The sequence below is a fragment of the Macaca thibetana genome, chromosome 9 (genome assembly GCF_024542745.1).
Source record: "Macaca thibetana thibetana isolate TM-01 chromosome 9, ASM2454274v1, whole genome shotgun sequence".
In the NCBI taxonomy this organism is placed as follows: Eukaryota; Metazoa; Chordata; class Mammalia; order Primates; family Cercopithecidae; genus Macaca; species Macaca thibetana.
In genome coordinates, this window is record NC_065586.1 from 65230536 (window position 1) to 65245258 (window position 14723).

The 14723-nt window shown below is 38.7% G+C and overlaps 1 protein-coding gene across 9 annotated transcripts in view; it reads left to right on the top strand.

Moving 5' to 3' along the window:
• RUFY2 (RUN and FYVE domain containing 2) overlaps window positions 1-14723 on the top strand; it is a 64110-nt gene that overhangs the window by 17949 nt on the left and 31438 nt on the right. For 5 of the 9 annotated variants that reach the window (XR_007728967.1, XM_050805227.1, XM_050805232.1 and 2 more), the window contains exons 8-13: window positions 1484-1553; window positions 3178-3279; window positions 3416-3532; window positions 5942-6109; window positions 7518-7615; window positions 10055-10174. Coding sequence is in view for 7 of the 9 variants with exons in the window: in XM_050805227.1 (XP_050661184.1) it covers window positions 1484-1553; window positions 3178-3279; window positions 3416-3532; window positions 5942-6109; window positions 7518-7615; window positions 10055-10174 (675 nt within the window). In the remaining 2 variants the exon portion in view is untranslated. Of the gene's footprint in view, window positions 1-1483; window positions 1554-3177; window positions 3280-3415; window positions 3533-5941; window positions 6110-7517; window positions 7616-8368; window positions 10175-14723 lie in introns of those variants that run through there. The other 4 variants (XR_007728968.1, XM_050805226.1, XM_050805230.1 and 1 more) reach the window with 4 other exon arrangements.

The window sequence follows — 14723 nt, forward strand, 5'->3', positions numbered from 1 at the left end:
TGAGATGGTAGTATCAAGCAGGCCTTGGACAACATTCTTGTTTTTTTGAGATGGAGTTTCGCCCTTGTTGTCCAGGCTGGATTACAGTGGCATGATCTCAGCTCACTGCAACCTCTGCCTCCCAGGTTCAAGTGATTATCCTGCCTCAGCCTCCCAAGTAGCTGGGATTACAGGCTCCCACCACCATGCTTGGCTAATTTTTGTATTTTTAGTAGAGATGGAGTTTCACCATGTTGGCCAGGCTGGTCTCCAACTCCCGACTTCAGGCGATCCGCCTGTCTCAGCCTCCCAAAGTGCTGAGATTGCAGGTGTGAGCTACCACGCCTGGCCAACATTCTTAATAAAATATACAATAATGTCCAGTCTTGATTCATTTAAATAAAAATGCAAGAAACAAGTGTGTTCATCTGGCATAATCTGACCTTCGACTATTTCCTTTGAAAGACAGCGTGTTTAGCTGCCAGATACTTGTTACTAAGAACCTGATGCTGGGTATCTTGTCTTCATATTTCTCAAACCATGGTTGACTTTGGACGTCTCTAAGTTCTCATGAAAATGGATAGGGGAGGGGGGAGGGGGGAGGGATTGCATTGGGAGTTATACCTGATGTAAATGACGAGTTGATGGGTGCTGACAAGTTGATGGGTGCAGCACAGCAACATGGCACAAGTATACATATGTAACAAACCTGCATGTTATGCACATGTACCCTAGAACTTAAAGTATAATAATAATAAAAAATAAAAAAAATAAAAAGAAAATGGATAGGGGAAACAAAATGGAGCTTGAATTAAAGACCATTGTTTATATACTTCATCAAACCACATAATTATAAAGTAGACATTTAAAGTTCATCCTTTTAAATATAATTTTAACAATACTTAGTAATCTTTGTGTGAAATTTTTATTCCCAAATATTTTCAGTTAAATTTAAGAAGGACCCTAAGAAGACAATGTAAAAAAATGAGTAGGCTGGGTGCTGTTGCTCACGCCTGTAATCCCAGCACTTTGGGAGGCTGAGGTGGGTGGGTCACGAGGTTAGGAGTTCGAGAACAGCCTGACCAACATGGTGAAACCCTGTCTCTACTAAAAATGCAAAAATTAGCCGGGCATGGTGGCATACGCCTGTCAACCCATAGGCTGAGGCAGAAGAATTGTTTGAACCCGGGAGGCGGAGGTTGCAGTGAACCAAGATTGCGCCACTGCACTCCAGCCTGGGCAACTCCGTCTCAAAAAAAAAAAAAAAAAAAAAAGAATCAGTAGCACCAAATGGAATTTTAATAGAAATATTATTTTGCTACACTCTTTGTTGCCCTCCTAGCTAAATCAAGTTATCTAAGTTAATGAAATTTTCCACACCCAGAAATGTGGACAAGGCAGTTGGTGCCTGTCGGTAAACATAGTAAGTCTAGGATAACATATTTTTTTGTGCTTTTTTGAGTTTGTGTGATTTTGAATGAGTTTTTTTCTTTCTTAATTTCAGCAGCACAGTCAGCAGCCTCCATTCAAGAGTTGATTCATTAGAAAAGTCAAATACTAAGCTGATTGAAGAGGTATTGTTTAATGGATAAATGTATTTCATGGAACTAGTGTTTGTGATCCTTTTCCATTTTAAGTATGAGTGCATTAAACATATGCACACACGAACATACACTCATCATTGTGATGCGATACTTGTAATACAGTTGTAACTGATGATTATACGTTCTAGAGAAACTATATTCTTAGGCAAATCCTCAGTTATAAGAATCTGTGAGATACTACATTTGAAATACTCAACTTCTAAAAATGAGCCTCAGAGACTCTTCAGTAGATAAGCTGTGATTTTCATTTTAAAATCTGGATGACCTATATTTACCTAGTGTAATCACCTGTAGTTAGAAATTCTTGTTAAGTGCAGTAAACCACCATGGCACATGTATACCTGTGTAACAAACCTGCATGTTCTGCGCATGTATCCCAGAACTTAAAGTATAGTACAAAAAAATAATAATACACATTAAAAAAAAGAAATTCTTATTAAAACGATACCGTCCCTCTGTTCCACTGTTCCACTAGTCAGATTACTTTTCTTCACAGGCATCACTGCATGATCATGGTGACCTTTTTTCCACCATCCCATGTGTAAAACTCATCCCACGTGCTCTGGTTTGAGTGTATTTGAAGCAGACCCAGAAATTTATCTCAGCTCTCTTTTTTGTAGAGTTGCTTCTAGGTGTGTTGTTTGTTTTTTTTTTAATCTATTAAACCAAAGAATTATTACTTAACATATTTTCAGAAATATTTAGGCTTCTGTTATTTGTATTGTGAACCCTATTTTCCGTGTTAATTAACATTCTCATTTCTTTTAAAATTGGCCCAATTTTTCCAAACCAAGGAACACATGATAACTTACATGACTGCAGTTAAGAATGCATCTTTATTTTGATGGTTGGGCTCCTGATCAGGACCATTATAGAGCTGCTCACTAGTTTGCGCCTCTTATTGACTTTAGTAGGACTGTGAAGTTCAGGTTGATCCCTGATAAAGTGTTCAGAAATGTGTTAATTGCAAACCATCATTAGGGAATGGTCTCTGCTTTGCTTTCATAGGATCTCTCTTTCCATTCTGGGCCTCAGAGTCCCACCACTTAATCATGCATGTTTAACTCATGGTGAGAATTGTCTCTTGTTTGTCATAGTCACTTAAGTTCCTGTTACATGTCTAGATTTCATGGGGTGTCCTACTCAGTTACCACAAATGTCTGTATTACATTTTTCAATGATAGCACAACCTCCTTTCCTTATATGTGTTTTTATCTTTACACAAGTCTTTAAAGCCTTTGTTATTTAATGCATAATTCTCTATTTGTTTACTCAGAAACTTTGTATTCTGGACATACTGTAAATCATACAGTAAGCATAATATGTTTATTATAAGCATAACAAATTAGCCTAATGTGTTTCAACTATAAAAGGAAATAGGAATAGTTCAAAAGGAAATAAGAGTTTAATTTTTAAAATTGGTATCTTGGGATAATAATGAGCATATTTTTCTTATGAACGTTTCTTTGAATGTGACAGACCTTTTGCTAGTTGTGAGATTTTATTTTCTGTTGTTTATGGCCATGCACATAACCTGGAAAGCAAGTATAAGGGTGTTTAAAATCTTTTTTCTTGCCCGTTTCATAATTTTTAGTTAGCAATAGCAAAGAATAACATCATTAAACTCCAAGAAGAAAATCATCAATTACGAAGTGAAAATAAATTGATTTTAATGAAAACACAGCAGCACCTAGAGGTAAGTATAGACTGCTTTCAAGCAGACAATCTCATGTCAGAAATTACTATTTTTAGGGACTTTTGCATGAAGTAGGTATTTCTGTGCTGTATTAATAGTAGTGATTATAGAATGAAAAATTTTGTTTTCTTCCTAGGTTACCAAAGTAGATGTGGAAACTGAGCTTCAAACATATAAGCATTCTCGTCAGGGGCTAGATGAAATGTACAATGAAGCCAGAAGGCAGCTTCGAGATGAATCTCAGTTACGACAAGTAGGTTATATTGAAAATTATATTAGCAAAATCATCCTGGGAGTAATTTACTCTCTAGCAAGCACCATTTAAAATCTCTTTCAGCCTTATCCTTTTTGGTGTGGTATATAGCAAGTTCACCCCTTAATCTTCTCAAATTTTCTAAGCTTCCACTATATCAATGTTTTGTTGTTGTTTTGAGACGGAGTCTCACTCTGTCGCCCAGGCTGGAGTGCAGTGGTGCGATCTTGGCTCACTGCAGCCTCTGCCTCCTGGGTTCAAGTGATTCTTGTACCTCAGCCTTTAAAGTAACTGGGACTACAAGGCATGTGCCACCATGCCTGGCTAATTTTTGTATTTTTTGTAGAGACGGGATTTCACCATGTTGGCCAGGTTGGTCTCGAACTCCTGGCCTCGAGTGATCTGCCTGCCTTGGCTTCCCAAAGTGTTGGGATTATAGGCATGAGCCACTGCGCCCGGCGTATTATTGTTTTGAGACAGAGTCTCGCTCTGTCACCCAGGCTGGAGTGCAGTGGTGCGATCTTGGCTCACTGCAGCCTCTGCCTCCCAGGTTTAAGCAATTCTTGTACCTCAGCCTCCCAAGTAGCGGGACTACAGGCATGTGCCACCATGCCTGGCTAATTTTTGTATTTTTTATAGAGATGGGGTTTTGCCATGTTGGCCAGGCTGGGCTGGAACTCCTGGCCTCAGGTGATCCACCTGCCTTGGCCTCCCAAAGTGCTGATATTATAGGCATAAGCCACTGTGCCTGACCTGTATCAGTGTTTTTTAAACTGTAAGTTACAATATGATTGTGAATGAATGGGTTGTGACCAACGTTATAGTAAATGAAACAGAACAACATATTCAAATATTAGGAAAGTCATATTTAAAATTAACTTTTTTTAACCTTTGAAATTGTGAAATATAATGCCAACAGAAAAATATGAATATACAGCTTAATGAATTATAACGCAAATAACCTGTGTAACCACCACCCAGGTCAAGAGAATATTGCCCATCTTTTTAATCATCTTTTCTCTTTGTCTTTAATGTTAATAAATTTCTTTTCCTTTCTTTTTTTTTTTTTTTTTTTTTTTTTTTTTTGAGATGGAGTCTCCCCCTGTCGCCCAGGCTGGAGTGCAGTAGTGCGATCTCGGCTCACTGCAAGCTCTGCCTCCCAGGTTCACGCCATTCTCCTGCCTCAGCCTCCCGAGTAGCTGGGACTACAGGTGCCTGCTACCACGCCTGGCTAATTTTTTGTATTTTTAGTAGAGACGGGGTTTCACCATGTTAGCCCAAATGGTCTCGATCTCTTGACCTCGTGATCTGCCCGCCTCGGGCTCCCAAAGTGCTGGGATTACTGGCATAAGCCACCTTGGCAGGCCAATAAATTTCTTAAGATAAATCATAAGAAACTTTTTAATTCTTCTGATAAAAAATTCTTAAGTAATTAAACTAGTTGCCCAGGTGCGTTGGCTCACACCTGTAATCCCAGCACTTTGGGAGGCCGAGACTGGTGGATCACAAGTCAGGAGATCGAGACCATCCTGGCTAACATGGTGAAACTGTGTGTCTACTAAAAATATATATATAAAAAAAAAAATTAGCCAGTCGTAGTGGCAGGCCCTTGTAGTCCCACCTACTCAGGAGGCTGAGGCGGAGAATGGCGTGAACCTGGGAGACGGAGCTTGCAGTGAGCCAAGAATGCGCCACTGCACTCCAGCCTGGGCGACAGAGCGAGACTCCATCTCAAAAAAAAAAAAAAAAAAAAGGAAGGAAATTAAACTGTGCTTTGAGTTACTTTGGCCTTTACTTGTATAGACCACTTCATTTCCTTTTGTTTAAGGAAAATTAATATTCAATTTATGAAGCACAAAAATGATTAATTCTTGTACCAGTAAAAGAGTAATGATTAACAGAATATAGAAAATGCTTTCATTTTAGCAAAAACTGCATTTGAAAATATTTACTTATTTTTTGAGACAGGGTCTTACTCTGTTGCCCAGGTTGGAGTGCAGTGGTGTGATTTTGGCTCACTGCAACTTTTGCCTCCTGGGTTCAAGTGATTCTCTCACCTCAGCCTCCCTAGTAGCTGGGACTACAGGCGTGTGCCACCACACCTGCCTAAGTTTTTGTATTTTTTTGGTAGAGACGGAGTTTCACCATGTTGGTCAGGCTGGTCTCGAACTCCTGACCTCAAGTGATCCACCCACCTCGGCCTCCCAAAGTGCTGGGATAACAGGTATGAGTCACTGCACCTGGCCCTGCATTTCAAAATGTTTATTGTGTTGTTAGAGGGCCTGGTTGATTCCCTTTAGTGGACTTAAAAAGTGTAGTCTGTATATTGAATGGACAACCTTTATTAAAGTATATCTAATTTTTACATCCTGAAGTAGCATGTGAATTGAGGATATATTGAAATTGCAGGATGTAGAGAATGAGCTAGCAGTACAAGTTAGTATGAAGCATGAGATTGAACTTGCCATGAAGTTGCTGGAGAAAGATATCCATGAGAAACAAGATACTCTGATAGGCCTTCGACAACAGCTAGAGGAAGTTAAAGCAATTAACATAGAGATGTATCAAAAGTTGCAGGTAAGGATTGTTCTTAAATTTCATTTTATGGAAATTGAAAGTGAATATTTGTAGAAAGGTTTTGGTTTTTAAGAGATGAGCCCATTTTAACTGTGCCGTATTAGTTATGAAGGCCAATGTCTTTTTTTTCTAAATGAAAGCTCTTAAATGTAATGAAAAAGGTATCAACAAACAAAATATCCCCTGTCTATCCCTGTCTAAATTTTTAATGTTGAAAGGTTAAGAGTATGAAGATTAAATCTTTTGGGAAAACTCTCAATTTAAACTACAAAACATTTTTGTGAACTTCCTTTTACAGTGTAGTCCTAAGAAATATTTAATTTTGGTTGAAATGCTACACTATCATAATAGTAAATTTTCTTTTTTTTTTTTTGAGACAGAGTCTTGCCCTGTTGCCCAGGCTGGAGTGCAGTGGTGTGATCTTGGCGCACTGCAACCTCTGCCTCCCAGCTTCAAGCGATTCTCCTGCCTCAGCCTCCCTAGTAGCTGGGACTACAGGCATGTACCAATACACCCGGCTAATTTTTGTGTTTTTAGTAGAAATGGGGTTTCACAGTGTTGGCCAGGCTGGTCTCGAACTCCTGACCTCAGGTGATCCGCCCACCTTGGCCTCCCAAAGTGCTGGGATTACAGGCGTGAGCCACCATGCCTGGCCCATAATTGTAAATTTTCTAAGATGATATTGCTATTAAGTAGACTTGTTGCCAAAATCCTTTATTTAATTAATTTGAAAAATATCATATTTTACAAGAATGTATTCTGTCATCTTCCAAAAATATTGAAGGTGGAGTTTTTTTCTTTATTATACTTTCTTTTTTAAATTTTTTCTTTTTTTCTTTTATTTTCTGTAGAGATGAGGTCTCACTATATTGCCCAGGCTGGTCTCAAGAGATCCTCCCACCTTGGCCTCCCAAAGAGCTGGGATTACAGGTGTGAGCCACCACACCTGGCCTATTACATTTTAAATGAAGACTAATAGAGGCCAGGTGCCATGGCTCATGCTATAATCCTGGCAGTTAGGGAGGCCAAGATGGGAGGATTGCTTGAGGCCAGGAGTTTGAGACCAGCCTGGTGAACATAGCAAGACCCCATCTTAAAAAAAAAAAACAGAAACAAAAACGACTAATAGCACTAATACACAAAAATGACTAATACACAATTATTTTATGTATAAAGTAACTCTGTTCATTTCAAAGTAACAGTCCCATAGCAAAATGGTATAAGAAACTTATAAATACTCAGGTTAAAAGATGAGAACTCTACTTGGGAGGCTGAGAGGTGGGATAGCTTGAGCCCAGGAGTTCAAACCCAAACTGGGCAGCATAGTGATACCCTGTCTATTAAAAAAAACCACACACACAGGAAAAAAAAAATCAAAAGCACTGTAGCTTTTTTTTTTTATAAATAGGGTTCTGAAGATGGCTTGAAAGAAAAAAATGAAATAATTGCCCGACTAGAAGAAAAAACCAACAAAATTACTGCAGCCATGAGGCAGCTGGAACAAAGGTACAGCATTTCCAGTCTTAGTTTCTTTTTTTCTTTTCTTCTCCCCTTTTTCTTTATTCAGTTCCGACACCTGCCACAAAAACCGTTAGGAAGATATAGATTAGGACACGTTTTTTGTTTAAGCCCAGCAGGATTTTGTGTTTTTGTTTTGGTTGTTGCATGGAATCAAGTTGCTTTATATTATGCTGAATCATTTGAAGTTGTCATATTGTAGATTTTTCTTAGAGGCCTAATATCAGTAGTTTCATGTTATTCAATTACATAAAACAAATACACAAATAAAAACGTCAAAAAAAATAAAAATGAACAAACAGAGTGAGATTATCCCTAATTGATTTCCATGCATGTTAATTATCGTATTCTTTGCCATTCGCCATCTGTTTATATGAAATCAAGCATTCCGAATTGGTGGTTTAGTTTTGTTTCTTTGAGCTAGGACCCTCAACCCAACCGAAGATATAATTTTGTTTAAATTGAATTGTTTTATATTGGCATTTTTCACTTTTATTGTTGGAAAATGTAATGTATTTCCATTGCCCTGTCATGTTGGTGTCAACATATGTCTTTTATCATTGCTTTCTTTGAATCTATTTATGAAAAACATAACTATTAATGCTTTATTGACATGAATATTCTTTTATTGACATCCTCTTTCTTCTTTTTTCTTTTTTGTTTTCTTTATCCCCATTTTTACATTTTGGACATCTTTATTACCTTTTTCTGTCTTTGATTTCTTTCCATTCCATTATGAAGTGATAACGATTTGTTAACTCAAACTAGGACAATTGCAATGTCATTGGTGAAATGTGCCAGCAGTGACACGCAGGACCAGTACAAGCTGGTCAAAGATATATCTTTCTGAAGACCACTTGTATTTAAACAGACTAAATGAAAAGAGAATCAACAATTTTATAATACATTAAATAGAAAGGAGTCTATGCTACTAAATATTCTAAAAGGGTGTTAGGAACCCTGCACATTTCTTGGTCAGCTGCTATGGTAATACACTGCCATTAAGCAGAGTGGGTGCACTTGGATTTCTAGACATACATTCCTCAAACCTTGTGCACAAAGGGTGATTTGAGTATTGACCCTTTGGAGGTCAGGATTTTCAAATGCAGTTTTATCTTTTTAGCTACTTTTTGATGAAAAATATAAAGATTGTTTAAAAATAACTTAACCTTTGGTTTTATACTGCGTTGGCACAGATATTTTTTTCTCATTGGCCCACTCTTTGCCCAACGGTTCCCTTACTGATTTTTACATATGCTTCAAAATAACTTATAACCCAGACTGGCCAACATCCTGTGCTTCAGCTTCTCAGTTTTCCAGTTCTCCCTTGCCCTCTTCTGTGATAGCACAACTTCAAGGCCTACCTCACTCTTTTATTTTCCTTTTTGTAACCTTAGAGAAAAGCTTGGGTCCATCCCCAGCACCTGAATATTTTAATTTAATCTTAGATTTGGATATAACTTGAATGATAGCTCTCCTTTCCTTGGAAGCAGCATTTATACCCCTGAAATATGTGAGGGTTGCTCCATTGGTATGGTTTTAAGGAAGAAAGGAAGAGGAAGAGTTTTTTTAGTTAGTTGAACCGAAATTTCTCTTGTGATTTCCTGCAAGGAGTTAATATCCTTTGAATCTTGGTAAATATTTTCTTATAAAAATATTGAAGTTAAATGTAAGAAATCCTAGACGGCCAAAGAAGGCAGGGAGTGGAGCTAAGCACAGGAAAATGCAACGACTTACAAATAAAAACAGGAAAGATGAAAATATTTTAGCTAATTTTTAATATTAAATGGTGAGGAACAAAAATGATCTCTAGTGAATGATGCCAACTGGCACCAAATTCTTTTTGAATCTTAAACATGTATGCACACGTGCACACACACACATGCATAGAGCTTCGGCATAATTTAGTAAATGCATAAAGATGCTGTAAGAAGGAGTTGGCTCTCATTTGGAGTAATTGCAGGTCTTTGCTCTTGGCCTTGTAGCACACTTGATTCCTGGCATACACATCCTAGCTTAACATATAACAGTGTGGCTTCTTCACCTAGTGTAGGCATAAATCCTTTACTTTTCATGGTTTTGAAAAAAGGTAGTAACATACCTATTATGCTTTGAAATTTGATTCATTATGCTCTGCATAAGTGGTAAAGGCTGTATTGCTTTGCACTGTTAATTATGAACAAGAAATAAAACAAATTTGAAGATAGTATTCTGGGCATACTACATGTTATATTGACAAAAAAATCACAGAACAACTTCTAGACATTGTGTGACTCTTTCACGTTTGAGTTTGTGAGTTTTTCCCCAAACTTTGTTTTCATTTAGAAATGTTTCTATTTCCCCATTTTTCTTTTATTTGTCTTCTTCACCCTTTTACACCCTAGTTCTAGCCTCAGTTTTACCCAAAGTTGATTTGAATTACACCAGATTGCAGCAAGCAGAGAAGGCGCAGATGGAAGCTGAAGATGAGGATGAGAAATATCTACAAGAATGTCTCAGTAAATCTGACAGTCTGCAGAAACAAATCTCCCAAAAGGAGAAACAGCTGTGAGTATTTCACTCTTAGAAACAAATACTTGTGTTAACATAACCCCCTCATTTTTTTGCACATGATGATAGAATACCAATATTTTTATTTATCTAATGATACCAGCTAGCTTTTAGTGTTTACTTTCAAAAACAAAAAAAAGGCCAGGCGTGGTGGCTCACGCCTGTAATCCCAGCACTTTGGGAGGCCGAGACAGGGAGATCACGAGGTCAGGAGATCGAGACCATCCTGGCTAACATGGTGAAACCCCGTCTCTACTAAAAATACAAAAAATAATTAGCCGGGCGTAGTGGTGGGCGCCTGTAGTCCCAGCTTCACGGGAGGCTGAGGCAGGTGAATGGCGTGAACCCGGGGGGGGCGGAGCTTGCAGTGAGCCGAGATCGCGCCACTGCACTCCAGCCTGGGCGACGGAGCGAGACTCTGTCTCGAAAAAAAAAAAAAGAAAATATAATTGTAATAATACTTATGTTTTTACTCCCTTTATGATTTACAAAGTACTTTCAACTCTGTTTTGCTGTCTTCTTGCTCTAGGAGAGTTTATTCATTCTTCTGTTATTTAACATTAATCTGATGGTCATTATATTTCTAGGTGCTGAGTATAATAGGCTTTTGTAACTACAAGAAACTTATATTATTAAAGGACATGCTGTTTTCTGAGAATATATATGTATATATTTTTGAGATGGAGTTTCACTCTTGTTGCGCAGGCTGGAGTGCAATGGCATGTGACCTCGGCTCACTGCAACCTCCACCTCCCAGGTTGAAGTGATTCTTCTGTCTCAGCCTCCTGAGTAGCTGTGATTGCAGTTGCCTGCCACCATGCCCAGCTAATTTTTTGCATTTTTAGTAGAGACGGGGTTTCACCATGTTGGCCAGCCTGGTCTCAAACTCCTGACCTCAGGTGATCCACCTGCCTCGGCCTCCAAAGTGCTGGGATTACAGGCATGAGCTACCGCACCCGGCCGAGAACATTTTTTTAAAATCAACTTTTTTTTTTTTTCCTTTGAGATGGAGTCTCACTCTGTCGCCGAGGCTAAAATGCAGTGGCATGACCTTGGTGGCTCACTGCAGCCTCTGCCTCCTAGGTTCAAGCAATTCTCCTGTCTTAGCCTCCTGAATAGCTGGGACTACAGGCTTATGCCACCACACCCAGCTAATTTTTTGTATTTTTTAGTAGAGATGAAGTTTCATGATGTTGGCCAGGCTGGTCTCATACTCCTGACCTCAGGTGATCTGCCCACCTTGGCCTCCCAGAGTGCTAGGATTACAGGCATGAGCCCCTGTGCCTGGCCAACTTTTTTTTTTTTTTTAATTTTCTCTGATTTTTTTTTTTTTTTTTTTGAGACAGAGTCTTGCTCTGTCCCCTGGGCTGGAGTGCAGTGGCGCGATCTCGGCTCACGGCAAGCTCTGCCTCCTGGGTTCATGCCATTCTCCTGCCTCCGCCTCCTGAGTAGCTGGGATTACAGGTGCCCTCCACCACTCTCGGCCAATTTTTTTTGTATTTTTAGTAGAGACGGGGTTTCACTGTGTTAGCCAAGATGGTCTCGATCTCCTAACCTCGTGATCCATCTGCCTCAGCCTCCCAAAGTGCTGGGATTACAGGTGTGAGACACTGTGCCTGGCCAGTTGTCTTTAATTTTTTTTTTAACTTTTATTTTAGGTTTGGGGGTACATGTGAAGGCTTGTTACTAGGTAAACACGTGTCATGGGGGTTTGTTGTGTATATTATTTTATCACCCAGGTATTAAGCCCAGTACCCAATAGCTATCTTTTCTGCTCCTTTTCTTCCCCCCATCCTCCCCACTCAGATAGAACCCTGTATCTGTTATTTCCTTCTCTGTGTTCATAAGTTCTTTTTTTTTTTTTTTTTTTTTTTTTTGAGACGGAGTCTCACGCTGTCGCCCAGGCTGGAGTGCAGTGGCGCGATCTCGGCTCACTGCAAGCTCCGCCTCCCGGGTTCCCGCCATTCTCCTGCCTCAGCCTCCTGAGTAGCTGGGACTACAGGCGCCCGCCACCGCGCCCGGCTACTTTTTTGTATTTTTAGTAGAGACGGGGTTTCACTGTGGTCTCGATCTCCTGACCTTGTGATCCGCCCGCCTCGTAAGTTCTTATCATTTAGCTCCTGAACATTTTTTTTTAAATTGTGGAAATGGAGTCTTGCTATATTGTTCAGACTGATCTCTAACTCTTGGCCTCAAGCGATTTTCCTGCCTCAACTCTCGAAGTGTTGGGATTACAGAAGTGAGCCACCATGCCCAGCTTCTGAGAACATTTTTATTAGTACTTTGCATGATCTATATATCACCAACCAGGAAGGATGTTAGTATATGTCATTGTGCTGAAAAAAAGCAAGTTGCAGACAGTATGCCAAATGTGATTCAATTTAAAAAACAAAATTAAAACCATGTATGCATATATATTTATACATAGAAAATATTTTAAAGAATACAGGTTCTGGGGAGTGGTTATTTCAGGTGAATGCTGGTAGGTTGAGGTTGACAGGGACATTTTAGTTTTATTTTATAAATATCAGTATTTTTCCCCCAGTTAATATGTACCAATTCTGTTATTAAAAGAAAACAACAGTAAGAACAAACAAACAAAGCAACAATGGAAAGTAGTTATTTATTATATTAACAGATCATTAAAACAAGACCACATGCCGTGTATGAAGTATAAGTTGCTAAGCTGCCTTTATACCCATTGAAGTGTTTGTTAAGTTCTTCTCTATCCTTGGTGATTTTCTGTCTAGTAGTTTTAATTATTGAGAGAGAATTTGTTGAAATATCAAACTGTGATTGTGGATTGGTATATGTATTTTTTCAATTCTGTTTTTGCTTATTGTATTCTAAAGCTCTGTTATTTGATGCCTACATATTCAGGACTGTTAATATATCTTCTTGGTAGAGTGACCCTTTTGTCATTATATGATGTACTTCTCTGGTAATTTTTTTTTGCTCTGAAGTTAATTTTTCTGATATTAATATAGTTACTCCTGCTTTCTGTTGATTAATGTTTGTATTTTTCCTTTTTTTTTTTTTTTTTACTTTCAGTGTACCTTTGTAATGTTTGAAGTTTCTTTTTTTTTTTTTTTTGGAGAGACAGGATCTTGCTGTGTTGCCCAGGCTAGCCTTGCACTCCTAGCTTCAAGTAATCCTCCCATCTTTGCCTCCCAAAGTGTTGGGATTACAGGTGTGAGCCACCATCCCCGGCTTGAAGTTTCTTTTCCTTTTTTTTAAAGACAGAGTCTCACTGTGTTGCCCAGGCTGGAGTGCAGTGGCATGGTCATAGCTCACTGCAGCTATGACTCAAGCAATCCTAGGCTCAAGCAATCCTCCCAACCTCAGCTTGCAGAGTAGCTGGGACCTTAGGCGTTGTGCCATCATACCCAGCTAATTTATTTTTATTTTTATTTTTTAGTAGAGAAAAGGTCTTGGTATGTTGCCCATACTGATCTTGAACTCCTGAGCTCAAGTGATCCTCCCACCTTGGCCTCCCAAAGTGTGGGATTACAGGCATGAGCCACTGCTCCCAGCCTGAAGTTTCTTATAGACAGCATATAGTTCATGTTTTGTTGTTGTTGTTATTTGTTTTTTAGAGACAGGGTCTTGCTTTGTTGCCAGGTTGGAGTATAGTGGTACCATTATAGCTCATTGCAGCCTCTAATTCTGGGCTCAAGAGATCCTCCTGCCTCAGCCTCCTGAGTAGCTAGGACAACAAGCATGTGCCACTGCACCTGGCTAATAAAACAATTTTTTTTTTAAGAGATGGAGGTCTTGCTATATATCCTAAGCTGGTCTGGAACTCCTGGCCTCAAGTGATCTCTCTGCCTCAGCCTCCTAAAGCATTTGGATTACAGGCATGAGCCATCGTGCTTGGCCTGCTTCATGCTTTTAAAATCAATTCTCCCAACTCTGTCTTTTCATAGTATGTTTAGTCCATTTATATGTATTGTAATTATTGATATAGTAGAGCTTAAGTCAGCCATTTTGTTGTTTAATTTGTTTTTCCTATTTGTTGTTCCTCTGTTTAATTTTTCCTGCCTTCCCATAAGTTACATGAACATTATTTAGAATTCCGTTTTGATTTATCTGTAGCACTTTTGAATGCATCTCTTTGTATAGATTTTTGGTGTTTGCTGTGGACATTATATTACACATATGCTATTTTTCCACAGTCTGTTGGCATTAACATTTTACCACTTTGGATGAAGTGTGAAAACCTTACCTCTATTTAAGTATTCATACTTTCTCCCCTCTTTAATATAATTTGCTTAATGATCTCTTTTACATATATTGGGAATCATGTTAGACAATATTGTAATATGTTGTGCAACCATAAACAGAATTTAATGTTTAAATTTAATCTAATTTAGAAAACTTCATTATTCTTTTTTATTCCTGAAGCTCCAGGTTTTTTTGTGTGTGTCTGAACTTTCTTTAAACATTTTTTTTTTTTTTTTTGATACAGGGTCTTGCTCTGTCAGCCAGGCTGGAGTGCAGTGATGTGATCACAGCTCACTGCAGCCTTGATTTCCTGGGCTTAGTA